Source organism: Cygnus atratus, chromosome 5 (assembly GCF_013377495.2).
Source record: "Cygnus atratus isolate AKBS03 ecotype Queensland, Australia chromosome 5, CAtr_DNAZoo_HiC_assembly, whole genome shotgun sequence".
Classification (NCBI taxonomy): domain Eukaryota; kingdom Metazoa; phylum Chordata; class Aves; order Anseriformes; family Anatidae; genus Cygnus; species Cygnus atratus.
Genome location: NC_066366.1, coordinates 52738872 through 52766516, shown reverse-complemented (window position 1 = coordinate 52766516; position 27645 = coordinate 52738872). Strand labels below are relative to the sequence as shown.

At 50.2% G+C, this 27645-nt stretch overlaps 1 protein-coding gene across 3 annotated transcripts in view; it reads left to right on the top strand.

The window, feature by feature from the left end:
* Positions 1-27645, top strand: part of CCDC85C (coiled-coil domain containing 85C) — a 107422-nt gene that overhangs the window by 45430 nt on the left and 34347 nt on the right. For all 3 annotated transcript variants that reach the window (XM_050711122.1, XM_050711121.1, XM_050711120.1), the window contains one exon: positions 19139-19215. In XM_050711122.1, the coding sequence (XP_050567079.1) occupies positions 19139-19215 (77 nt within the window). The remainder of the gene's footprint in view (positions 1-19138; positions 19216-27645) is intronic.

Below are 27645 nucleotides of genomic sequence, written 5' to 3'. Positions count from 1 at the left end.
TGCCTTCCCCTGGCCCGGTCCTTGCCCTCCTGCCGCCCCCCTTGCAGCTTTTCCCAGCCACAGGACCCACAGCCAGCTCGGGTATTTTCAGTGGCACTTCTCTGCATCGAGGGAGTAAGTAGGAAGGAGAAACCCTGGTCTTTTTGTGGTACTTGTTAATGTGTTTTGCTGGAGGAAGCGTTCGTTAAAAGGGTCGTGTAGGGTTAGAGAGGGTAAATTTGGGCCCCTGGGCATGCTGTAGCTTGATGGGCACAAACTTTCTGAGCTGCTTGGGAGCGTCTGTCAGAGACTCGTGGTGCTGCTATATCAAAGGCTGGCACTGGCTACAGCAGCACCATCCGCGCTTGCTTTTCTCCTCCTTCTGGCAAGAAATTTGCTGGGAAACTGTTTGTGTTATTTAACTAATGATGACTAATACCCGAGAGTAGATGTCTGTGCAACGTGGGATTGTGCCCGTCTGAGGTCTCACCATTTCCCCTCTGGTTTCCGTGCCTGAGAACACAGCCTCTCCTAAAAGAGATAAAAATGAAAAATACTCCACGGGAATCCTTTTCATTCCCTCATTTTGGCAGTGAATCATCCTGAAATTAACTTCTCTAAAAATGCCCATCTCGGTGTTAGCTGAGGCAGTGCTGGAGCCTGGGTGATGAGTAGTTTTGGGGGAGAAGCAGAGAAGCTCTGGATGCCCTTGTCTCCTCTGTGACTGCACTCCTGCGCACCTTGGGGGGCTTTCTGTCCCGGCACCGGGGTGAGAGCCAGACGCTCAGCATTTTCCTCTCTTCACAGTCCCAGGGCCGTCAAAGGCTGGTCTAGGCTCCTGGTACCAGCTGAGCATCCCTGGGCTCCAGCAATCCTCCTCCTTGCAATCCCAGCCTGGGCTGCCTCAGACCCCCTGCGCTGGGCAAAGTGCAGGGAGCTCCTCGCAGTGTCCTGTGCAGCTGAACGTGGTGGAGCAGCCTGCCAGGGCACCCCAAAATACTGCTGATCCACCGCATCATGTGCAGCCGTTTGGGCTGAGCCCACAAGGGACGAAGTTTTTGCTTCGTGCTTGCCATTTTGGAGCACCACACGTCGCTCTCCTTTGGAGGGCACAGACCCGAGCATCCTTCTGCTGAGTGCTCGTGAAGCCTCCAAGGTTTGAGAGGTCTCGGTTGAATTTAGGTATTTATTTTGGTAAACTGATTTTACCCAGTTGCCATCTTACCCTTTTCTCCCCATCACGTTTCAGGACGGCGCATGCTTCCCTCCTAAAGAAGCCATTAGCTTGCATGCTCCGAACCAAAATGTTAGCTCAGCTGTAACAGATGGATGGATATGGGTATCATGTGGCAAGTTAATGAATAATATCTATCACCTAATTTCCCGAAAGTTGGCATGTAATGAGACTGGTGCCATGATTATTACCTCTGTAAATCATGACGTTACGATGATGACAATCCCTCCTGCCCCAAGGATACGGGACAGCCAGACGATGATGTACATTTAATTGCTGTGTGAGAGAGGCAATGTGTTAGGGAGCGTGCCACTGCCTCTAAATTATCTTCTGCAGCACAGACGTTAGAGGAGATTAGCGCAGATTGGAGGGGAGGGAGGGCCCGGCCGTGCTTCGAGGTGGCGTGTGTGTGGGTTTGTGTGTTTGCTTCAGCCAGCCTGCGGCGGTGCTGGGAGCTGGCCCGGGGTGGGAGGCGGGTTTGACCCCCACGTTTGCTGCCTTGCTCTTTCCCAGGGATGAACGAAACACCGACTGGGCCTGGGAGGGGGATGATCCAGAAAAGCGTCTCCACCAAAGTATCACCCATGTGAGCGTCCCTGGAGATGTTCCCTCTGTTTTTCTGGTGCGTGTTTGTGGTGGACACTCCCTTGGACCGAGCGCTGCCAGCTGCCAAAGGGGCGGCCTTAGCCCGAGGGGTTAAAGCTGTGGAGCCTCTGCCCAAACCTCCTCCCACCGCAGGAGATCTCCGTCCCTGGCCTCCTCCTGCCACAAACCATGGCTGCCACGCTGCCGGCAGTCGGCTTGCGCACGTCTGCTTCCCGTCAGCGGGAGGCACCCGTGGTTGCAGGGCCCTCCGAGTCTGCCTCGTTGTTGATCAATTGATCGAATAAGCCCTCCTTGCAAAATTACTGCTTTGCTGGGCTTTTAAGGTGTCGTTTATTAGGTGCGGCGCCGTGGCAGTCGGCGAGGAGCTGGCTGGATCAGGAACAAGTCAGGCATTGCAGCCGACCTGTGGCAAGTAGCTGCTGCCCGCCCGTCTCTACTGCTGGTTAATGCTGGCCTTGTGTGCTCTCCTTGCTTGAGGACTTCAACGTGTTGGTTTAATTTTTCTTTGTTTAACGCTGCAGTGGTGTCTGAAGAGCTGCCCAGCGCGGTCACAGGCTGGCTGGGGGAGAGCCACGGCCCCGCGGCTGCTCCAGTCCTCTCCAGCCAGGTGAGGGGCAGAGCGAGACCCGCCTGCACACCGTGGCCGTGCCAGGGGCACACCAAAGCCCCCCTGGCCTGGGGTCCTGGCCAGCAGTGCCGGTAGGCAGGTTGCCAAAGGAATTAAAGCCGGGGCAAACACACGGCCGTACGCATCCCTGCCACGATGTGCAGCCCGAGGACTCCCCGAGGCAGCGTTGTTACCTCTGGGTTCACCCTGTGCAGTGAAAAATTGGGGTGTGTTTCAGTCCTGTAACACGGCTCCCCTCGCCCCAGGTGAGCAAACACAACCCGTCAACGATTTTCAGCGCTGGAAGACGTTCCTTACCCTGCTGGGGAGCTGGTGGCAGGTGAACGGGTGGGGGTGCTGCCCTTCGATTTCCCAAGGTAACAGCGATTTCTTGGGCGCAGCGCTCGGCGGTGAATTGGCTGCTGCCGGCCTGAGCCCCTGCTCAGCCTGGTTGTCGCTGAAGGCATTGGAGTGCTTAGGGAATTAGCGGTTGCATAAGCTGGCTGTCTCCGAGGGGGCTTTGCTGCCGTGCAATGCTCATTTAGGGTCAGGTAGAGCAGGGAACGTGAAAAAAAATCCAGATATATAGCTGGGAGCCTCGCTTGAACCTAACGCACCCTGCAGGAAAAGGCAGGTTGGGGAGTTTTCGCGTATCCTCCCCGGCTCCGCAGATTAGCGTGGGACCGTGGGAAAGCCGCCAGGGCCGGGAGACAAATCCAGCCTTTGTAAATCCTTTCATCTGCCGGGCGGATCCGTACGCTTGAGTATTACCCAGTTTATTATTGTTAGTTGATTACATTCCCGTCGGTCAACACACAGGGTGCCGTGCGGGCTGGGTGGCCGCGGGGTGGCAACTGGCGTTGCAGGGCACGTTGTGGAGGAAGGCAGGGGCGGCCTGTCACTGCTAACTGCTTTTAGAGTACCTCGGGGGAGAAGGCACACGTCCCTCTGCCCAAACAACCCCCCAAGGCTTTTCTTGTGCACCTGTGGGGGCTGAGCCTGCTGTGAGCGTGTCAGGATCGGGGCCCTGCTCTTCTGGCAGCGGGGACGAGCAGCCTCGGTGGGGATGTGAGAACCGAGCGCGAGTACGTGAAGGTGGGGAGGCGATGTGTGGGGTGGGGAGGGCACCTACAGCTGGGATTAATGGGGTGAAGTTAGGCGAAGGAGAAAGTCGCCAGGAATGGTTTCCTCAAGGTGAAAGCTATTAGGCTGTGGCAGAGTTTTTCGAGGAAGGTAGTGGGTCCTTGCTTACTCAGGGCACGTGCAAATGAGAATGGGAGAAAAATCTTGCTCTGGGGAGGAGATGGGCGACCTCAGCAGCTTCAGGGAGGTGCGATGGGCTCCCCATGGGAACAGGGCATTTCTGGGAGCCAGCGTGGGGACTGCAGGTGGGACTTTTGCCTCTCGGCAAGGCAGGGTCTTTTGCTGAGCACTGGATTTGGGGGAGCTGAACGCTAATGTTTCTACCAAAGCAAGACGCCACCAGCATCAGGTGGCAGCAGGGGCTTGTCCCTGCGTGGGGCAGAGCTCTGGCAGGCCTTGAAATGCTGCTCCCAACATTTGTTGCCCTTCTCTGCCTGGCTTGTAAGGAGGCAGGAGCGCATGGGACGTATCTCTCAGAAGTGGGAGCAACTGGGACACAGAGTAGTTTGGGAACTCCTGGGCTGGATGACCTGAAACGTCTTTATCTTTTTTATGAGTGCCGTTACCTTAGCCATGTAATTTCCTTCCACATTCTTGGGCTTGAACCAGAGCAACCCCTGTTGTCTGCAGGTGTAATGACTCATTTCCCATCTCCACGCACTGCGCACCCTCAGAAGGTGGTTCCTGAAAGGATGCCTGCACTGAGTTGTCTTTTTTTTTCTTCTTTTATGTGAGTAACAAAGAGCTGCTATGTGGAAATAAGCTCATCCTCTCCCTCGCCTGGTTCTCAGGTGGTGCTGGGATGTGGGTGCAGAGCAGCCCCGGGTGACCCTGTGCAGTGAGCAGAGGGGAGATGCCTGGGGCAGTACCTGGGATGAGGTGGTCGGGAAGGAAGGGGTTTGGAGCTGGGTCCCTTTCTGTATCTGGGTCCCTTTCTGTGTCCGTTCGCGGTGCCCCTGCTCTGCCCTGCTCCGTGGCACCAGAGCCCTGTGCCCTTTCCCTGACTCGTGGATGTGACGCTGCAGAGCAAGCAGGGCTCCGTGCTGTAGCTTACTGCTGAGAGCCCGCGCTTCAAAGCCAAAATGCAGAACGTGTTTTCGAAGCCGAATGTGCAGAGGTGGCTCCTGCAGGTGCAGCTGGAGCGCCCAGGCCGAGAGCGAGGCGTGGAGGCAGCTTCTGGAAGCGCAGAGAGGTGAGCGTTAACCGGGGAGCGCTCAGCCCAGTCCAAAGTGCTTCGGCGAGAGGTAATAAACCTGTTAATAAATAACAGCGAAAGCTGGCTGCGTTGCATATTTTTGACTGCCGGACGTGTCCTTGGGGGAAACATATCCTCAGGTTTGCACGGTCCTTTTTGCAAAGCCGTAGCAAGTGTTTGTTTGGCTCGTGGGATCAGATCTCTTCTGATCACCCGATCTCTGAATCGCTGTGGGATTGGTTTTATTATCCCTGGTGGACAAATGCCTGGGTTGTCTGGGTGGGATGCTCCCCACTCACGTTCCCCGTGCAGCGGGGTGGCTCAGCATCCTCTCGAAAGGTTCGGTCCCAGGAGGGCCTGGCTGTGTAGGGCGCCTCCGAAAGCTCCTGGGTGAGGGTGGTAGCCGAGATGATAGCAAAGCACAGTCATCAGGGAGATTTATCTGGGGATTGACTTTCTAAATGATCGCTCCCACTTTTGTTGTAGTGACGTTGTACCATTAACTTAGTTAAAACAGTTGTTATTTCCTATTGTCTCATCGTATCAGTGCAGCCCGGTGATATGTTTTAATCTCCTCCTCCATCTTGTTTCTGCTCCCTTAAGCATTTCCTAATAGCATGATGTGTAAGGCATTGTCTAGCCTTTCCTTCTAGGCATTAATTATACGTTTCCTGTACTCAGATCCTTAAACTGTACCACGTGGCATCCTGTGCAGGTATCTGGGATCCCTGTTATGCTCAGTTTGGGGTTATAGCGTATTTCTGGCTGGCCTGCCACTGTTCCCAGCTGGCTCCAACAAACCATCCACCAGTGCAGCGCAGCCAAGGCATTACACTTGACAGCCCTTTTCCTGTTTAATTTCCTTTTGCAAATTCCTCCAGCAGGGCTGCAGGTGCTGGCAGGAGAGGGCTGCAGGTAGGGAGAGGGGTAGAGAGGCTTTCCAAAAAGAGGATTTCCCTTCACCCTTGTGTAAGAACACAGGCAACAGTCTCTGCTCCATTTGTGTGATTTGATGGCCAAAAGGGGCTCCTTCGTGACCCCACTCCTGTTCCTCACCAGCACCCCCTGTGAGTCCCACCTCCATGGTGTGTTTGGGCTAGCAGCCAAGCATCTTCCTTGTCATGTGTGGTTTTTTGTCCTGGTGACTTGCCTGCTTCATCCCAAATGCGTCTGAACCCCAACGTCAAACCCCTGTGCTGTGATGGTCTTCACAGCCTGCTGGAAGGGGACGGGTCCCCCCGGTGCTCCGGCCTGCGGCAGAGATTCGCTTCCTGGCTGGGACCCCAAAAAACTTCAGGTCACTGGGAGGGACCAGCACATCGAAGCAGCTAATTGCAGAGCACACCTACATCCCGAACTGAACCAGGGGCGAACGTTGGGACCCACACCAGTGCCTTTCCTGCCTGCTGTGAACCACTTTGCTCTACAGCAGCGGTTATTTTTGGCAAATGGGACAGGGCGCAGGGCTTCTGGCTGCAGCCTAGCCAGGTTCCATATCCTTGGCCATAGAAATTTGTGTGTCTTTGACACAGATGCACACAATCCCCAAGTTGAGAAGAGCTTAGTGTGCAGGGATTTATACGCTCTCCAGCGATTGCCTTAAGCCATAGGCGTGCGGCTATTTCAGGCTTTCTCTCTTTCTCTCCGAGGTTCTGACCAGAAATTTCATCCCCAGCTAAAAAATGCATGAAATTGGATGCGTTTCCATTAAAAACGCTCTCTTGATAAATCAGCATTTTCCATGGAAAACCACTTTCCCTAAGAAGTTCCCAGCGGCTCCAGCCCCAAGTAGCACGGCAAGAGCAGGTGGCACCGTGAAACCAAGCGTCTTGCCAGGCTGCTGGGCAGGGGCCTTCTCCTGTCCTCTCCAGGCGTGACCTGGGGAATTTCAGAGTTTTTTGGCTCTGCTGCTCCTGGGAGAGGCTGGGGCAGCCGGTGCTGATGCTGATGGAGGGGGCAGAGCTGGGCAGGGGTGAGGAGGGTGGCAAAAAGCCCCGAGCGTGAGCCCACCTCCCAGCGGGGCTTCCTCGTCCTTCGCCCCTGTTCAACCCAACCAAAGCCCAGCCGGCCTCCGAACCAGCAACTTCTGCTGCTCGTTTGCTTCTTTTTTTTAATTAGCCCTCCCAGCGTTTCACCCCGTCCATCCTTTCTTCGGCTGTCACTCTCGCCCCTTCTCCTGGCCGGCGTCAGCGCATTCCTGAGCACGGGGAGGTTGTGCTGGTGCTGCCCCTTCTGCGCCCGGAGGGCTTTGATCCCGCTCCAGCCCTTTCCCACCGAGGCATCACTTTTGAATGAGTTCCCGCTTTCAGCCTCCTCCTATGCGGCAGACAAAGGGGGCCGAGGAAGGAGGGGGGGAAGGCTGTTTACCCTCATCAGGAATGGTCGAGTGGCCGGAGTCAATGGAGCCGATTTTTCATTAACCTAATCGTTAGGTTTTCGCACCGCCAATTAAATTTTTCCCGTCGGTACCGCGGCCGGCATCGTTTGCATCTACGAGAGCTTTTTAATAGGGGGCTCCCCGAGAATCGCGGGGGTATTTGAGGACTGGAAATTCAAGGTTAATTTCTCTCTGGACTCGGTGGAAGAGGAGTTTTGAGTTTTAATTATCGCGCAGCTCGGATTCCTGACGGTTGAGGAGCGCATTGGAAAGGCTGGTTCCCATTGTGTGCGGCGGGTAATTATGCAGTCCTCTCCCAGGCTCGCTGAGTTTATTGTCCAGAAGAATCTTCCCAAGCAAAGGGGGGAGCAGATTTACAACCAGAAATGCATTTTCAGAGACTGCAAAAGTTTCAACGTGATGTTTACAGGGAAAGACTTCTGCAAATATTTAAGATCTTTTTTACTTACACTTATAAAAACACCAGACAAAACCCACAAACCAACACATTGATTTAGCCGATAATTGGCCTTTTCCATCTCGGGATGCTGAGGAAGTCGTTTTGTGAACTCAGGAGAGCCCTTCTGCAGCCGGGCTGCCTTGTGCTACCAGTTTCTAAGCAGAATTCCTTCAAAGGCCATGGGAATTTCTGCATAAAACCTGCCGGCCCATTTGTATGTACAGCGCTGAATGTAAGAATTACAGCCATCTGAAACCGGGCAGGGCTTCTTACCGAGGAGGTAATGCTAATGTATTCAGGAGAAAATGCTTGTGGATTCAAACAAGCCTGAAATTTCAAAGCAAAACTCGTTCAGAACTGCTCTGTTTCACAGGGCTTTGGATTAACCTGATGTCTTCTGCACAGGCTTTTTGTGGTTAGAGGTTTGTCATAAAAATGGAGAAACTTCAGCAAAAGGCTGATCAAATACGATGAAGATTTAGCGACTGCAACAATCCTCCAAATCTTTCAAAGGTGGTATTGAACCTGTGTGCATTTGTGGGGGTTCAGATCTTGGGGACAAACATTTCTGTGGCCATGGCCATGGCCATCTCTGTAGTCTTCTCCAGACTAGTGCATGTTGGCCTCCTGTGATGTAGGATTACTGATTTCTGTGGAAAAGCTGGAAACGATAACTCTTAAAGATGAGAGCTCTCTTTTTTAGGGGGTACTAACGCTGAAATCTCTAGCAGTATTTTAAAACAGCTGACTGTTCCCATATAACCTTCTTATTGCACACATCCCACTGCTATCAGAGCCTGTTCTCTGTGTCCTTTCAGCTTTCTTTGCCAGCTGCTGCGCAGTTAGGTGAGAATTTCTGCAGGGGATGGGAAACCAAAATGCATGGATGGTTTCAGGTTATTAGATCTAATATACCAGTCAAAGACTGTATTTCATTTTTGCCTTTAAATAATTGTGGTTCTTGCTTTCTGGAATTTAAGTGAAATAGCCACGGATTTTCTCATGCGTTACATGTACAGGATAGTTATGGGAAACAGACCTGAAGCACTGCTGGGGTCACCTAACTCATTCCTTTCCCCAGGGCAGACTCAGGTGTGCCTAAACTGCTCCTGACAGATGTTTGCCTACCCTGTTCATGAAAACCATCATCAATGGCAGTTCCACGACCTCCCAAGAGCCATCTCTTCCAGCCCTTACGCATCCCTGCTTGCTCTTCCTGGGTGGACACAGAGAGCAATTACTCGCTTCATCTTTCTTTGACAGCCATTTGCATATTTGAATCCCTTGCTGTGTCTTTGTTCAGCTTTCCTTCTCCAGGCTAAGCAGTCTGGGTTCCTTCAAGCTCTTCTGCCAGACGATGTTTTCCACACTCTGATCCTCCTCATTTCTCTTACCTGAACTCTTTCCAACTAGTCCACATGAGCCTTGAAGCATGACGCCTAAACCTGGATGCAGATCCCTATTCAGGATCACTAATAGCACCGATGAAGGAGGATTATTTCCCCTGTTTACATACAGGGCTCATGTTTCTGTGTCCCAGTGCGATCCCACGTCCCGCTTTGCCACAGCGTGGCACTGATTCTTCTCCATGCTACAAATCACAGGAGCCCCCAACAAGATCCCTTTCCACAGAAGTGCTGTGCATGAGGAATTGAGGGATGCCGCCACAATATCAAGGCTTTGCCCAGAGCACGTTGGCTGTGTGACGTGTTCAGTCTTCGGATGATATTATACGGACAGGGACGGGGCTCCTGCAGCAGTAGCCAGCGTCGGGTGGGCAGTCAGGCTGTGTTTTGGGTGTGGGAAGGAGGAATTAGGTAACGGGACTGACACAGGAGGCAATGCGTACAGCCTGTCCCCTCAGCTTGAGGGGTTTTTCCCCTTGGCCATCCCCTCGCGGTGATTTCTGGAGGCTGCAGCATCCGTTGAGGTGACCCAAAAGGAGGGCGCGGAGCAGAGCGGGCTTCTCTTCCCACAGCAGTCACACCGTCCCAAATGCTCTGGGTGGTTAGCAGCCACTAGTTTTGAGTTGTAGAAGCCACTAATCGGCTTCGGAGCTTTTTCTAACGGGGCCACGTGACCGCGTTACCAAGATTAAAGCAGCACGAGGAAGGAAAAGAGGCTTAAACAACTCAGGGTGCCTAGCAGGTCATTTTAACCTTTTCATAATCATTAAAGCTGCAGAATCCCATTAGCCGTGAGTGACTTGCGGCCCTGCTCCCTGAGCGAGCGCTGTTGACACAACTTGGTGTTCACCTCCCTCTGTCCCCAAGGAGGGGCCTTGTAGGGCCTGAACTGCAAGGAAAAGGTCCGGCTGCTCCCTCCTGCGCTCCAGGGATGTCTGTCACACCACCGAGGAGCAGTACCTGGCTCTGCCAACAGCCGGGGATTTAGCTCTCAGTGTCTAAAATTTGTCACTCGTCACTCATGGAAGGTCCCGCTTAGGCCGTGCTGTGGTAGCTCAGCCCTTGCCCATCTGTAGCAATAGCAGGGAGGTACAGGATAAGGAAGATTAGGGTGATCTCTTAATTCACTGCCTTGGCACTGGTCAACAGGCGATGGCTTTACTCTGCTGGGACTGGTGATAGCAGAAGCTCTTGCACTGTTGCAGCGAGGCTCTGACATGGGAAGCAAAGCTTTTTGGTTGGAGCTCTGTTGACCAAGGCATGAGACAGTCAAAGACCCTCCAGGCTGTTGGTGTTTCTCGTGCTTTTCTCTTCAGTTTTTCACTTGCAGATTGTTGTGAGCACAGCATCACATCCAGTCGTCAGTCTGATCTTGCCCCGTCCTTCCTCCAGCTTCTGCGTCTTTCGTTGTCTGCCTTCACATCAACCCGTAGGCAGCGACAGAAAAATGCCGGTACCACACTGTGGAAGGGTGGATCCCTCCGATCCACCTCCAGTTCGGATGTTGTCCTGCTTTCTCTAGAATTGCCCTTTTCGTGCTCAGGCAGTCCTTCACTGAGCGCATATACGTGGTTGGACAGCAAATGGCTTCTTCGAGAGGCCGAGCAAAACGTGAAATCTGCCTGGTGTCAGAGAGCTGGGATGGGTGCTGCACGTCTTGCAGCACCTGGAACCAATCCAGGGAGCACCTGCTCCCTCTGACAGCGAAGGCTTTTGTATGCACGGGGCAAGAGAGCTGCAGCTCATGTAAATCAGCTTTCCTCTGTTACATGTGCACCAGTCAAGACTGTCTGGCTGTGCATATATTGGACATTAATATTTCTAGCACCGTGTTTACTTATTGCATCTAATTACAGCCTGCCTGCCCTTGCTTGAAAGCTCGTTCTGAGGCTGAACCTCAAATAAACCCCACGCTGATTGTTCTCGGAGCGTTGTCCACAGCCAGGCGTTAAAACACAACTTGTAAAGCAAACACAAATCTTTTACTGGATTGTTTACCTTGAAAATCTCTGGAGGATAGAAGGAAAGATTTCCCCAGGAAGCCTGGACCAGCAGCAGTGGCCACTGCTTGTGGCTTGGCTCATCTGCCATGCAGGCAGGGAGAACAGGTCGAAAATGTTGGTGAGCACTTTTGGACTCACTGCTTCATTTTTTTTTCCTGTGGGAAGACAGTAAAATGCTCTCCCATTCTCCTGTGTAGGGATGTAAATAAAGTAAGACTGGGGGAAAATAAAAGCTGTATCAGCAGGAGCAGAGGCTCCTCACGTGTGGGGAGTGTGAGCCCTGCCTGCTCTTGCCCTCTGCCAGAGGCGAAGTAGCAGCGGAGAAGCCACCCCACCAGCTGTCCCTCTGGGAGAAGGGGCAGTGCCGTGTCAGGCTACAGGATCGGAGCCGTTTCAACACCCTCTCAACTCTGTTTCCCTCTTCCTCATTGCACTCTCTGTGCTGCTTTATTTACCCCTTCCCATTAAGCAGGTTTTACAGGTCGAGTGGGTTAGAGTGCTGGGATGCAAGAGATCTCCGCCGGCTCCTGCTTTGCTTTGAGGTGATAGAAGGGTGGCCCCGTGGAGGCTGTAATGTAAAGGTCACCCAGGCAAAAAAAGGAGATACCGGTCGGCACTTTCTGAAGAGACAAGACAGCTCTCTCCTGGCTGCGCTGTCATACCAGGCACACACATGCACACGCTCCTCCTTTCCTATCAGCCGCGTCCTAATGAAATCCCGATAAGATATTGGGAGCTCTTGAGCTCCTGGTGACAGTGGCAGCGGGCAGATGTTCAGTGCTGGAAGGTGCTGGCGTGGCTGGGAGTCACGGCAGGGAGCTGCAAAAGCTGAGGTCAGAGAGAGCTTATCAGCCTCGTCCAGGCTGGCTGGAGGCCGCTAAGCTCGCAGACAGGCCTAATGGGCTGGAACTGAGTTGGGAACGTGCGGGCTTGGAGAACTTCAGAGCTCTTAGCTAGAGACTCTCTTGGAAATGTTAATTAAATAGCTCCGGTGGCATCTGTCCCATCCTGCCGGAGCAGCGCTGTGCAGCAGCACAGCCTTGCTGCCAGCACACGTCCACTACCGTGGGATGGTTAAAAACGCGTGTAGTAGGCTGAGACTGGATTTCTGTGTTATTTGTGGGTGGATTGACAATGCCCTTCTCTATTGTTTTGAATAATATTGTAATACCTATTCTATACCTGAGACATCGCCTGCACCTTAAAAATATGAGGCCTGATCCTTCCAGTCTTATTCAGACAAGCATTAGCATGGGTAGCTTTGGCTGTTACATATGGGCCTGCTATTTGTTTGGACTAAGGCAGTGTCCGTTGAGTAAAAATCTGCTAAAAGTGGGCTGGGAGCCTCTGTCTGCCATATGCCCTGTTGTGGCTTATTCTCTGATTGCATCCCAAGGGAGACCCCAGATTGTGGCCAAGCTCCTGCTGGAGAGGTGTGGGGCATGGGGTTAGCAGCATCTGGTATTTTGGACCTGAGAGCAGAGAAGGAGGTCACCGAGCTGCTTCACCTCACTGCTGGCTTCCTTCATTTGGCTTTTACCTCCCTGTTGTCTGCAAACCTGCCCTCCCATCCACTCACGCGCTGTCCCAGCTGTGGTTAGTGATGTTTTCAACAGGGACTAGCTGGGCCGGAGCCTGGGTGTCACTTTGCTCAGGCAGGAGAGCTGCCTTTGTTCAGCGGGACAGGGGCTGGAGTGGGGACAGCGGCCAAGTCCCTCGGACGCCAGCAGCATCCTCCGGCTGCCAGAAGCAGCAGTTCCTCCCTGCGTCCTGGTGAGAGTCACCGTAGAACCGAGTGTGTCACAGCACAGCAAGCCCCCAAAGCCCTGAGGGCAGCACCTGCAAAAGCAGAGTAACTCAACAGTGGCTTTGCAGCGTCCCTGCTCGCATTTGAACCACTCACTGAGCTAACCCTGATGTGAAAACGTGCCTCGCATACCGGTCTGAAACAGGGCATCAGGAATTAACAGTCTCAAGTTGTTCCAGGGGAGGTTTAGATTGGACATCAGGAGGAATTTCTTCATGGAAGGAGTGATCGAGCTTTGGAACAGGCTGCCCAGGGTACTGGTGGAGTCCCCATCCCTGGAGGTGTTTCAGAGATGTGTGGGTGTGGCACCAAGGGACATGTTAAGGGACGAGGGTTTAGCGATGGGACTCAGTAAGTCAGGCTGGTAGATGGACTTGATGATTTTGCAGGTCTTTTCCAACCTAGATGATTCTGCGGTTCTATGAATGGGGTTTGCTGGTGAGAGCAGAAAGATGGGGGCTGCCTAGGAAAAATCAAGGGTTAGGGGCTTGTCCACCTCTAAAAAGTTTCCTTCAATGACAAGATACAAAAAGGTGTGGGTTTCATCTGCTTCCTAGCTGCTCTGAAAGAGCCCCGTTGCCTTAATAAATCAACTACCCTATGAGATGTAACCACTAGCCTATTTTTCAGCCTGCTTGTCTGAGTCAAGAAGCAAAACCAGCAGAGCAATAAGAATCTGAAATATTGTGCTGAAAAGCAGAGGTGTGATAACAAAACTGCCGACAGACAGTGAAGTGTTTTATTGAGCGCAGGTGAAGGTCTTTCTCTGAGATGATCTTTGATGGAAGAGGAGGAAGCAAAAATATCACCATCTTATCACAGGAGGGAGAATGAGGCAGCTGGCTGCAAGGTGTGAGCCTGGCAGAACATCACTCCATCCCACGTCTTTCCTCCTCGGGTATGGGTTTGGGAGAACCCCTTTAGGGTCTCTGCTTTCGATGAGGGGAGGAAGAATCTTGTTGGCAGGACACTGACAAAGCAGATATAGCCGTGCTTCGCTGTCGTAAGTCGTGCTTTGTAAATGTAGTTCCTGGGGAGAAAACACAGCAGGAGGGGTTCCGCATGGCCCACGCGGGGTGCAGGCACCGTCCCGCTGTGACTGAGGCAGCTGGGAGCCAGCATCCTCCTCTCACGGACTGCTACCGTAACCTTTTCTTGCCTCTCTGTTGTGAACTGTGCTAAGTAAAGGCGTTGCGTTTCTTCTTACATCCATCTAAGTGCTGAAATAAAGCAGGCCTCGTTATAAAAACGTCTTAAATAAAGGTGGCTCGATGCCAGCCGTGTAGCTACAATGCAAGCCTCTGCTCCGCATGCTCGTGGTTTTGAGAAATAACATACACGGAAATAAAAACATTTCCGTTGTTACTGTCAAAATAAATGTATAATTCATCTTACTTACCCCTCAGACAGATTTCTCTGAAATTTCAAATGAGGATCGGAAAGGCTCCAGTGTCTCCAAGTGTCTTTTAAAATGACACTGCTCTGTGCTCAGCAGGCTTAGAGATTGTTTTGATTGTTGAAACAGTTTCTAATTTATGTTTTAAAAAAGCTTCAGGAGCCAGGCAGTTCCCTGCTCCCTCAAAGGCCTTTTAGTTAAAACAAGGTAGAGTGATTTGTCTTGCCTCAATCTAGCAGTAATGAGTATTAAGTGGTTTATCTACGTGGAGAAAAGTTACTCAGCGAGATTACATCAAAGTTGAATTACACCCGATTCCAGATGGAGTGTATTTTTTAAGACGGTAAATCTTGAGAAGGGTGGATAACAACAGTAATGCTCCTTCGTGGGCTGGAATGTGACTCCTTTACCTCTCACGGAGATAATGTGAGGAGCTACATCCAATTAGTTCTTCAAAGGCTGTATAGAGAAACAGGACTTCAGGTTTTACAGCTCTGCCCACAGTTTAGCTGGAAGCATTTACACAGCGTAAGCGAGTGGTGGCTGATTGCGACACGGCGGTATGATTTCCATCGGTGCTGCTCGCTTGGTGCTCGTGGAGGTGGTGAGGTGGGGACCAGCCCCAGACTTGCTTTTGCTGCTGAAAGGTGCTCCTGGCATGGTGGCCTGGTAGCACCTGGTCTGACGCGTGACAGGGAGGGTGGTGGGTGGGAGGCTTGGGGTTTTTGAGGGGAAATTCCTGCTGTCTGGCCTGCTAAGGCAGGCGTTGCTCATTCAGTGGCTGCCCATGACCCTGAGGAGTGTGACAGGAGGAACACACTGATCCCAGGTGGCACTGAGGGCCACAGCATCCTGTCGAAAAGCTTATCCGATGCGTCCTTGCCTGCCATCCTTGTCTGCTTCTGTGGTGCTGTGCTCCTTGGCAGTGCCACACTTCTACAGAGCTGACTGATGTCCCACCTCGCCTGACTGGGCTGCTGGCCTTGCACCAGCAGGCGTGGGCGGACTTGAAGCCGGTGCTGCATTGCTATGTGAGGTGCTGTGGTACGTCCCAGCACCCAGGCCTAGCAGCCGCTCGTGCCGCCAAGGAGGGCACGTTCGGGCTGAGGGTGAAGCATTCCTCATGGCTGACGGCAGGCTTTGACAAGGTGGTGGGACCATCCATTTAATTCTTAATGAAGGGGATGAGGGGGTCCAAGCCGTCAGCATTCCAGCTCTGCCGCCTCTCCTGGGTGGGTCAGCGGGGCCATCCTCAGCCCACGGCTGTGGGGGAGGCAGGCAAGGGGGGAGACTCGCTGATAAGAGGAAGGTCAGAGGCAGAAAAATGTTGGGAATGTGTTTCTTGATCTAACGTGGGAGAGACTCAGCCTGGGGTTCTGCTGCTGAGCCCTGGAGTGTTGCTGCCTGCTGTCAGGAGAGGTATGGGATTCTTTAAACCTGAGATCAAGGTGCAGATGGCTTGTGTGGCACCCACCTCAGCACTGGCAGGTCCAGAAGATGGAGACCATTCATCTGTGAGGGCATGGCGAGGGTGGTGGCGGCTCTGAGCACTGTTTCTCAACCTTTGCCTGAGAAAGAGCGTCTTCTGCTGACAAAAGAGCTCATTTGCTTTTTTCTCCTTATATTTTACATTGCTGTGGAGTGTCTTTAGGCTGAGGTCAGACCTCAGATGTAGTTTGGGATCGAACAGTGGTGTTTGAAGAATTCCAGCAAATCTCAAAACAGGCTTTTAAGGCTGGAGGTGGTTGTGGAGTGCATTGGTTCCTGGGGATGCAGGGGTTGCCTCCCCAACATGCCCATGGAATGCCTTTTTCTTTGCAAGGGATAGGAAATAAAGTGATAAAATTATTCTCTCCATTTCCATTTCTTGGTCAACTATGGTCAATTTTCTTGGTCAGCCAGTCACTCGCTCCTTGTAGCTCCAAGGGCCTGAACACAACAGCTTCTGCGTCCCAACTTGACCATTTGACATTAATTACCTGTAGCCGTTAGCAATGCTGAAGCCACCACAAACACACAAGAAGGGTTGCTCCTGAGGCTTGGGCTGTCAGCCTCCATTTTGGGCCATGAACCCTGTGCTCCAGGTAGAGCTGCCCAAAAGGGCCTCCTGCAGCTTCTCTGCCCTCCGTGGACAAGGGACTAGGGGAAGGGACCTGTCGGGCTCAGAAATAGTTCCCATAAGCTTTTTTTTTTGTTGTTGTTGCTGCCTTTTGTGCACAACGTAGTGTGGTGTAGTAGTGGTGTCTGGCACAAGAAAAACGCCAAGTAGTGCTAAGAGAGTACGGAGGTGTGGGGGGCACTGTGTGGAGCGGGCTCCCTGCTGCTTGGACTGCTAACAGGGGAAAGGCTTCGTAAAGATTGATTATTCTGGAGCGTGTGTGTGACCCGCAACACGTCCTTAGCATTATCTAGCATTTTTGCACTTGTTTATGCAAGTGTTGCTGCCTGTGCCATGTAAGCACGAAGAGGCTGTGCTCAGTCCAGAGGCAGGCGTGGGCTGAGCCTGTCCTTTGGCACCGCCGTGAATCCTTCCTTGGAGCTGCTTCGAATGCCTCAGTGCTACGAGATAAAAATCAGGAGCTGATGTATCGGGATCGCTGCTTTCCTTGGGTAACTTACCTCTTAAGAGCACTTACCTGTGCTGCTGCCCTGGCAGCAAGTGCTTGCTTCCTGGTGGGGCTGGAGCGCAGGCGGGGAAGGACACCTTATCTGAGCAGATCTGCAGATGGAGCCTGTTGTATCCAGCACACAAGTGGAAAAGGTGGAGTCCTGAGGTGTCTTCAGGCTGAGCCGGAGGCTGTTCTGGGAACTGGTTAGCCAAATGGGTATTACTGGGCTGGATTTAGGGGTAAGTAAACAAAATGTAGTGGGTACAGAGGAGGTGAAACTGTGCTCCATGGGCTTTAAGAATTCCCCGATCACCCTGATGGAGGACAGGTTCATTACTAATTCAGCAAGTTCTTTAAGCTGGAGCTGAAATCTTGCTGACTTAGGCAGAGATCTTTTGTAGCGTTATAGTCTACACATTTCTATATGCATGACTGGATTCACAACACCGTTGGCATGAAGCCTTAGCTGGGAAGGTGAGGTGCTATGGATCGATCACATAACCTACTTTGTTTGCCCTCTTTTCCTCTCATCTGGAGACTCCTCCTGGGTTTGAGCTGTTGTTGGGCAGACAGTTTGCGATCCCTGCAGCTGAAGGTGATGCTGTTGTGAACCTCATGGCCACTTAAACTGTTGGTGGAACTTACATAGTTCCCTATGGTGTCTTCTTATGCTTTTTCATGAGGATTTATTTGGATTTCCTGGTTTTGCGCAAAGCGCAATCAAAACAAAGGAGTGAACATGTTTTCTCTGACAGTGTGCGCACTTTAGCTGGGCACTTGACTCCGATGGGTCCTGCTGTTCCTTTATGTGCGGTTTGGCTCTTGCCTATGGTAGCACTTTTCCAAGCATATTCCAATTTTTCTCTTGAATGGTCAGAGCACTCCAAGTGCTTAGCAGTAGCTCGTATGCTAGCTTTTCTGCAAAACTACCCAAAGAGTCGCCAAGAAGCAGCAGTCAGGCTTGCGCTGAGTGTGTTTGGCAGGTACTGGCACTGGGTAAGATAAGCTTCTTGGCGTGGTGCGAGCTTAAACCTTCCACGTGTGCAGGTGCAGGCATTTGCGTGTGGAAAGCTGTAGCTGCTGGTGCCTGCTGGCCGTGCCGGAGCTGATCCCAGGGTGCCGGCAGTCAGCAACGCGCGCCGGCATCAGCGCAGTTGCATAACGCTCGCTTCCTCTGATTCATGCTCAGTGTGAAGTCCCGTGGCTGAATAGCGGCTTTTGCAGTCGTTCCATAATAAATGAAATGAGGGAAAATAGAATTCCATTTCACAGAGCCCTTTTAACAATGCAGAAACCGTTCAGGTTTTGTTTTTCATGTGCTAAAGCTGCAAAACTCTCTCCCTCTTGTCCTCCTGCTGTAACAATTCGCAGCCTCTGCTACCGAAATTACAAGTGGGGGGGAAATATTACAAACATGCAGATGGATGGAAGGAACTATTGCAACCTGTTAAGCTGTAATGAAAATGGATAAAAGGTTTCCCCCAGGTTCCTTTAATTTCTTCCCTGTGAAATTTGCAAATGTGGTGTTTCAACGCACATTTCGAAACAAACCCCAAATGTTTTGGACAGCAGTAAGCTACCCACAGTGCTCGCTGGCAAATTATCTTCTGTGCCAGGTCTGCTATCTGGTGCTGCTGCCTTACGGTAGTGGTAAACTGGCCATTAACTTCCTCCAAGTTGAGTATCACCATTTTACGTGGGGTTACACTGTACTCTAATTTTCTGTTTAGGGTCACATGCTTCCACTAGAAGAAAGAGATCTCATGGGTGGGCATTTCTGTTGCATACTTCAGGCTGTGTGCGTGCTTCAGCCCGGTGGCCTGGCTGTATACCTCATGCCCTGTTGCAGTGATGGCAGCTCTGGCAGTGCTGTCCTTATTTGTGTGAATTTTTCACTTGGTTTTGCAAGAAAAAGGCATGCGTTTGAGGGGGAGCAGTTTATTTGAATGTGAAAGGAAACATCTTGTTCTGTTGTTGAGTATATTGGTGCATTTTAGGTGAATAAGAATGTCTTTCAAAGCTACAAAATTACTACCAGAAATTACAAAGCTCAGTCTTTCAGCTTCACTTTACTTCCTTTCTCCCCTTCCGCCCAACCCGGTGGCACTGATGGATTCACAGAAGATATTGAATTGCCAAATCTCAGCTCTCTAGTGAAAAACCACTTTTAGCAGAAACCCTCCTTGTCCTTTACACTTGAGTTTTTAATACATTTCTTTTTCCCATACTTTCCACAGAGGGGAAATATTTTGCTGTCTGACAGTACTTACGTGTAAAACAAGAAATGTAAACATATTTTTTTCTCTTTTCCTAAAGATTCGTCTTCCAACTACATCAGGCAACTTGAAACAAAAGTGAAACTGCTGGAGGATGACAACAAGCTTCTCTCTCAGGTAGGTTTTTTATTCCCTAATGGGCATTAATGTGGCTGTTCTGCTTCTGTACAGTTGTGTCAGCCCACCTGAATTCAGTGGGGACTTCTTACAAGGGGAAGAGCATACTGGTACCAACCCCCCACTACTGGAATTTGGTCTTGTTTTGTTACGCAACATTTGCAGTAATGCTACCTCAAAATTGCATAGAGAGAAAAAAAGGAAACTGTTAGTGTCTGTGTCTGTGTGTTCAGGAGAAACGTAGTTTGACGTGCATGAAGGATGGGTGGCAGGGGCTGGGGGGCTGCTGGCACCGGCAGCAGCAGGACACGCGCTGTGCTTGCACGTTGACGCCTCCGTGCAGGACGCGGTGGTGGTGTGAGGCTCCGGCATTGCCTGTGTCCTTGCTGCAGGATCTCGCTTGCCCTTTTACATTTGCTTTTATCTTGTTGAATGAGGAGTTTGTAGTAAAAGGACGGCCTTGGGAGTAGTTTTGTGCAGTGCTGGCTCCCTGCTTTTATTTGTGATCTCGCTGAAAGCAGAACAGATGTCTTCAAAACTGGCACTTTTTGCTTGCATCCGTCCTTCAAAGTCTACTCCATGTGCTGCTGGGCTTTTGATCATTGCTCGTGCTTACCTATCTATATATAGGAACGTCGAGCAGCAGGAAGAAAACAATCCTTCAGTCTGATATGTCCCCTGGATCCCCCTTAAAACACAGCACTCTGTGCGAAGAGGGGCAGCTCTTCAGAAAGCAGTGAAACACTGTCTAAACCAGCGGAAGAGTTGCCCTTTTTCTCCTGTTCTCTGCATCTTTTCACTATTACACTGTTGAAGCACTGAGTTTTCAGACTCCTTTCGTTCCAGGTTCTTCCAAAGTATAAGGACTAGAAGTGAAAAAGACAAAAAAAAAGTTTTTATGTTTTTCTTTGCATTTCACTGAGTCTGAAAATAGATTGCTCTGGTATCTTCTGTTTTATTTCTAAAATATCCATGTTAAAAATAAAATTGAAAAGAAGGTTATGTGCTTACTGAGATTTCAATAAAATAATTCTGGTAAATAATTTTTTTATTGAAACCCATGTTTCAACCAGACTGTGAGCTTTTGGTAAAATTGCCCCAAGTTTCAGGTATTCTTGTTACCATTGCTAGCCATGCGATCGGTAGCATGAAGCGCAGAGTGCTGAACGGTTAAAACCCCCAAAGGACTCTCAACTCAACAGCTACCGAGTGGCTTCAAGTATTAATCAATTGCTAATTTAATTTTAACTCCCTCTGTCTTTCTCCCAGCCCGTGCACTGGCTGGCGCTGGCTGAGGCCCCGAGACGATTCCATCGGAGTTATTGATAAGCAGATGGGCTGTGCGTGCGCAGCTGCCAGGGGACACGCAAGGGTTTGGGGACAGGCTCTGCTCGATGTGCCCTTGGCTGGGTTTTGTCCTGCTGTGGCCGAGCACGCCCCTCGGTCGTGTCTGCCTTCTGAGGTCAAAAAGAAGTGGTGATAATTACTGGGTGGCTCAGCCCTTCTGCCTTTGCTCTGTCCTGGGTGTGAAGGCTGTGTGTTTTCCTCTGAGCACACAAGCTGTCTTCCGTTGTCCTCACCTTTCAGGCTGTGTTACTACAAAAGTTTGGATCCAGAATGGAGAGAAATTATCTTCAAATATCTCTGTGCCCTGGAGAGAGCCAGGGGCCTCCCTAGCAGCAGGAGCTACCGGCTCCAGCCTGGCCCTGATGCTCTGTGCAGACCCTATGTGATGTCTTAACGGCCCTCCAAAAATACCAGGATCCAACCTATTTCAGATGGTGCTCAGGAAATACCTCTTTTTTATCGTGAGCGTTCAGACAGCTCTCCTTAGGGCAGCGGGAGAAATGTTGAAGCTGCCACTGTGTGAACTCCTTGGGAATCCTGAACTGCATCGCCTCCAAGCCTGCGATGCTACAGACCTAGTTTTGGAATTTTTCTCTTTTAATGCCTAATGTGAAATTCACCAGTTGTAACTTCATTTTCTACCAGAGTCTGCAGACTATGGAAAAAAAAGGGGGGGAGAAAAATGAGGAAGATTTGTATATGGACACACTCTCATGCATATGTATATGTTGTTCCCAGCACTTTCCTGGAAAAGTTTAATCCACTTACCGTACTCTTCATGCTTCATCTGATTGGAAGGTGTTTAGCTGTTGCCATGCGGATCTTGGGCTAAGACTCTAGGATCCTGGCAAACTTTCTCCTGTTTTTAAAGTTGCCAGGTGATCCTGGCACTTTGAACTCGACAATGCCAAACTGGCTTGTCAACACCAAAGTCACATTTTAACTCAGCTTGGCTTCCTCCCGGGGAGTATTGACATTGCAATAATATTTGCAGTCTGGTGTCAAGGAGTTCTATCACCACCGTGCTGAGGAGTGATGAAACCTGACGTCCCAAGTAACAAACAGTGCCTGTGCATTAAGGGATTAACAAATCAGTGGTGGTTATGGAAGTCTTCCTGGCTGCTTTCCAAGTGCTAAACATAGAGCTGAAATAGTGCTTCATCTGGAGAAACCCGAGAAGCCTGGTGCTGCAAATGATACTGCGAGCTTCACGGGAGGATTTATATTACAGCGGCTGGCGACACAATGCACCTCTGCTAGCTGGTGCGTCCTGAGTGAGATTTGTTGCTTTATCTTCTCCGGCGTCTTGGATGAGAGGCTACGCCGAGACGTGATGAGTGTTTTTGTGCCGTGTTCAGACGCAGAACCGAGGCAGCGCGGGGGTCTGCGGCGTGCACTTTTTCTTGTGCTTCCTGACATCTCCTTTATCCTAGAGCACGTTGGAGCAAAAGCTCAGCGAGAGATTGGAGAGCTCTCCAGCCCATGCCGAGGCTGCTGCCTTGCGTGTACGTGTTACCAGCAGCGCGAGCGCGCTGTGATTCACACTGCTTTTCTTCTGGTGACTCGTTTGGAGAGATTAATGGAGAGAGCTTCTCCTTCCCTCGTGGGTCAGGAGGCGCCATCTCGTGAGCCACACTGCGCACTGGGAGGAAAGTAAACGGAGAAGTGGATGTTATTTATGGTAGCCACGTATGGCGTTTTTTGGTTTTGACTTCTTTTGCTTTCTAGGGAAGGAGATGGGTATTTCCAGTGGGGAAATGAGCTGCTTCTGAAACTGCTAACCTGTCAGTAACTGCAGCTCTTCCTGTTCTCGATACGACTCCGGTTTTCTGCCCGTCTTTGACTCAGGCTTACAGCACATAGTTTTGCTGTCACGGCTGTGTTATCTAGAAAGTGACGCTCTCGGTTGACATCGCTGTGCTGACAAAACCCCTGGCAGCAGTTCTGCCGACGCACGGCTTTTGTTGCCCTAGTTTGTGCTGGTTGGAGAGATGCTGTAGCAAACACCGCTACCAAAAAGGCCCATCCGTGCTGGTAGCCACCTGTGCTGTAACCACAATGGCAAGGACCCCACATTTCAGGTGGTTCCTCAGCGTCCTGGGGCTGACAGTGTCAACCTGTCTCACGAGTGCAACTGGTTTCTGTCCTCTACGAGCACGGGAGCAAGGGGAGAGGCTCACGTTGGGCTCCCAAGGAGTGTCAGTGACTCCTTGCAGCCTCACCGTGGCTGGCATTTTGACGTGGCAAGGTGTGGTGGAAATCCCTGGCTCCCTTCCAGCTTCCTTTTATAGGAGAGTTGCAAGCCAGGTATGTTTCTGGTGTGTCGGCTTAATTGACGACTTTATTTTCTGAAGTTTTAGCTGAGGTGTAAAGAACATGGACGTCAGCTCTCAGGAACGTTGGGTGTTGGCTTTGGAGAGCTTCACAGGCATCCCTTTTATTGTCTGCAATTCTCCAGGGAAGAAGTGCGCTAACTTCTGCTGTGTGCATGGATTTAATCTGCAGCACATCGTGTGGGAGAAGTCCTGTTTTTTCTCTGCGTCTTTGTGGGGAATGCACCGGAGAGCTGGTGTTAACCTCTCCTTTGCAGTCTGTGGTTAAGCAGATGAGGGTACCGTCCATATTATTAAGATACAACCCCTGTGATGAGAGACTGGATTTGCCTTCTGTTCCTCTGAGCTGAAAGTGCCCAAGTAGAAAATAGACCCTTCAAGCCAACTCACACTGCCCCTGAAACTAAAGATGAATTTGTAATTACACCCTTTTCCCTCAAAATCAGAGAAACCTGTGTTTAACAGCTTTGGGAGCTCCAAAGGTCAGTTCTGTTTAGTTTTGTAACTAATGCATGCGTTTTAGAGATAATAGCAGTGATAAACTTTTGGCCATAGCCCACCTTGTTTTACATTTCCAGATCATTCTGTACAGGGGCAAGCAAGGATCAGGCACTTTTAACTAAAATCGAAATTTATAGGCTTCATGGGCTCAGCTCTCTCCTCGTAATGAAGTGCACCCTGTGCATTGTGTGACTGTCAGAACTTCTTTTGCCTTACAGACTCTGCTGAGCCTAGTCTGGCTTTTCCCTTTAGGGCAGGGGTGCGTTTTCCTCCTCAGAGATGCCCAGGGCGTGTTGCACACCTTGTTCTCCAAAAGCTTTGAGGAGAGCGGACAGATCGGGCAGGCAGCGAGACTCCGAGTCACCGGACGTTGAACAATGAGGTCACGATGCGCCTTCCAGGAAAAACTCAAGGAGCCCTTGTGCTGAGCAGAAATAGGAGAAATTCTTCTCTAGGGAGGGGACAACCCTTGGGAGTTATCAGGGACATCTGAGTAGTTAATTAAATCGCCGCATAGACTTCAGTATGACCAGTGCTTCAGCGTCTGCCTGCTTGCTGATGGGGATTGAGAGGAGCACTGGGAGATCCTTTGTACACCAAAACATCTTGAAAATTGTGCTTAGACTTCTTTATAAGAAACTCTGTGCTCAGCCTGAGTTAAAAGAAGGCCGCAGCTGTACATGTAGTAAAATGAAGTAAATAACACCTGAAAATGCTGCTATTAAGATAGAGCCGTGGTTTTTGAACAAGGAGCTTCCACGGGGGCTGTTGGTGAAGGAGTCCACAGACTGCCCAAAGTCTTCTTAAGCAAACGTGCACTTGGCACAAACAGGCACCCAGCAAGCAATTTCTGGCATATTGTTCTGGAAATGAGGAGAAAAAATGGACCCCGGGATTTAAGAGAGCTGGGGAGCCATTAGCAGTGCACAGCACAAAGATGCAAGTGCAGTTAGCAGAGTTTGGTCCCCTCCTGAGGAAGGGAGACTGGAGGAGAGGAAGGAATCGCACACAGCTCCCCTGTTGTGCTGTTACCACCCGCTTGGGTGCCAAGCCTGCCATTACCAGCCCCTGCTTGTGCACTTCTCTCTCAGCTCTCAGAGCTGGGATCAGGTGTGAACGCCGGGGCCTCTCTTTGAGCTGCAGGTCAACGGGTTTGTGGCGGGGCCGTTACTCGTGCCGGCAGTGCTGCACGTGCTCGCCACAAGTGGAACGAAATTGCAAACCTCTCTCATTTCCCCAAAGTCTGCCTGCTGTTTGTGTATGAGGAGGATAAGTGTAATTGCTTTAATTTAAGGAATCACAAGGGAAATAGGATTTTTTTTGTAATAGACAGTGAGTCAGACATGAAAGCTTTCCAATGCATTTAGTCTCTATTTAAATTCAGAATACTGAAGACCCAGGTTACTGTTTTACTGTTTTTATACACCGTGCAAATGTTTAGCTGCATACTAATTTTAATTAATCAAAAAGAACACACATATTTGGGTCTGCGTCCAAATACTCATTTCAAGTCAATAATGATACTTTCTACAAAATTCCATGCATTTTGAGGTACAGCTCACACAGAACCATATTTTTATGAGACCTTCTTTGCTGCGCTCTCCAAAATTTGATTTAAGCCTCTAATTGCATTGCATCACTTGCATGCATAAATGCAAGAAATTTTAACAGATCCCCCCCCCCCCCCAATGTAGCTTCTTTAGCTGTGGCAGCAGATGCTTCAAGAAAAAATGATTAGATTGACTGACATGACCAATTTGCTATTAAATAAGTGGACTTGAGATCTAAGTAAATAGTATCTATTTCTTGAATACAATGGTTTACCCCAAATTCGAGGTGTACATTTTTATAAAAACAGTTCAAAGATGTCTCAGACTTGCATCCAAAATACTTTCAAGTCTTTTGATACAGTGGAATTCATTCTGTTGACTTTGGACATCGGGGTCTTGGGCTGCTGCCTACGAAAATAAATATTCTGCTGGTGTTTGCCTTCCATTCATAGGTAGGAGCACTTCTGAAAAGCAGACTCAATGACAGAAATGGACTTTTTCAACTTGTAACGAAGTCTGGATGATGCTCTGTGTGTTCTGGGGACTGTAAACTGTGGAAACAAGTGATTTTATGAGAACGTCACCTGGCACATAGAAATAGTTTCCCCAAACCTTTGAAATATAAGTTCTGAATACAGAAGGCAAGTACCAGATAGATAGAAACACACAGTGCTTGTTGAATCTTATGAATGTAAGATTATCATTTCTTGCAACTTAACTCAAAATTTTCAAAGGACTGGAGCCGGCTTTCTGTAGGAGACTGTGAGTATGAGCGAGCCGTGCACACACACAAAGATCTTCCATGCCCCATTTCTTTCTGTTGTGGGCGAGCAAGAACATTGGGTTTAATGAGGCTCAGTTCAACCTCCAGCTGTGAAATGCAGGATTAGTCATATCCTGTGCTTAACCAGCTTTGTAATAATTTCTCCAGATTCCACTTTTTTGTGTTTATGAGGACAGGGTCAGGAAAGAAGCTGTTAATTACAGTTAGATCAGGCTATGAAGTAGCATTATTTTGTCTTTATAACGTGTAGAGAGGTTCAAAGTACACAGCTTCTCAGCCATCAGTCAATCTGATAGACACTGAAAAGTGGTTTCAAAGACAAACAAAGCAATAGCTGCAGAGGCTTAAAAACAGACTTTTGCAATAAGCTCAATGCCAAATTGAATGCCCAGAAAGCCAACTGTATCCAGGGCTGCATCAAAAGCGGCGTGGCCAGCAGGACGAGGGAGGTGATTCTCCCCCTCTGTTCCGCTCTCATGAGACCCAGAAGAGAGGGGCTTGAGGTTCCATCGTGCCCTGAGCACTGTTTAAAGGAAGAGAGAAAAGGCAGCAAAGTCCTCGGCCAGCTTGGTCCCAGTGTTAGCCAAAGCCTCCGGGGACCTTTTGTGATTTATGAGAAGGGGATTCAGGTCTTTGCCTTCCTGACTCCCAACCCCCTCATTTTATGGGACGTGGGGAATGACTTGAGGGGAGCCCCATCTGCACTGCTTTGACCAAGCTTCTGCGAGGAGGTGCGGTGGTTCCCTTTGGCCTCCTTGCCTGTAGTACAGAGAAGAAAATGAAAGGTGACTCCAGGGCATGCTCCAGTAAGTTCATTCATGTGTGTAATACTACATCCACATCTACATCTACTCGCCTGATGGAACCGGGGCAGCATTCCATAGCTTCTCCGTTGATTTTGCTAACGAAGAGACTGATTTTGCTGCTGATGAGCCATGGATGGGCTCCATTAGTCGGAGACTCCTGAACTTATTGCTTACAAGCCACAGACCAGATGCGGGCTACACTGGATGTCAATGGTTATAGCTCCATTTGGCTTGTTAACTACTGAGCTGCATTTCTGTTTGGGTTAGAGGCTGCAATGGTTGAATCTCAGCTGTGCCAGCCAATGCTCTCACTTGAGCAAAGCCTGCCAGTTGTGTGATTATAATTGTACACTGCAATTTAGTCTGAGCTGATTATCTGAGCCTCCGATGAGTTACGGGGTTGATACTCCTTTGCTGGTCTAAAACAAGAGGAAAAAGATAGGGACGTCGTTGAATATTAACAGCACACTAAAGCTCCCTACCTCAGCTGCTACGGAGAATGGAGAGGTTTGAAACTTGCTCTGCTGTTATTGCCTGTAGCCCATTGAGGTAGTAATAAAAAGTATTTTTTCCACTAGTGGTTTTACATGGCAAAATCTGCTAAGTCTCTTACTGACTGTCTCCCGATATTTATTAAGCTTTCCCAAAATGCTGTCTCCCCCAGTATTAGAGAATTCCAGTTCTCACCGTCAGAAGCAGATGAAATCTGCTGCTTTGCCCCTTTAACTTGCATGCATGCAGCTCATGGTATGAGGGGAAATTCAGAGCATAGCTGGGAGCGGGGTGCTCGTTTTGGTACTGTGTTTGGGAACGGCCAGGATCCAGCCATGGCACCACATCCCTGCATCCTCACGGCTCTGTGCTGCTGCTGCACAAGGGCTCTGCACCTCAATCCCTGGGCTGTACCATTTCAAATTCCACAAGAACAACTGGAAATGGCTTTACTGATGAAACTGGCTGAGGCTGCACTTGTGACCTGCTGGTTGGACACCAGAGAGGGAACTGGGAGATTGGGGGATCAGAAGACCACGGTCTTCTAAAGCCTTTGCCACCAGACTAAGGCTCGATCCCTGGACACCCTGTGTGTACAACAGGGATATGAAGCAGTG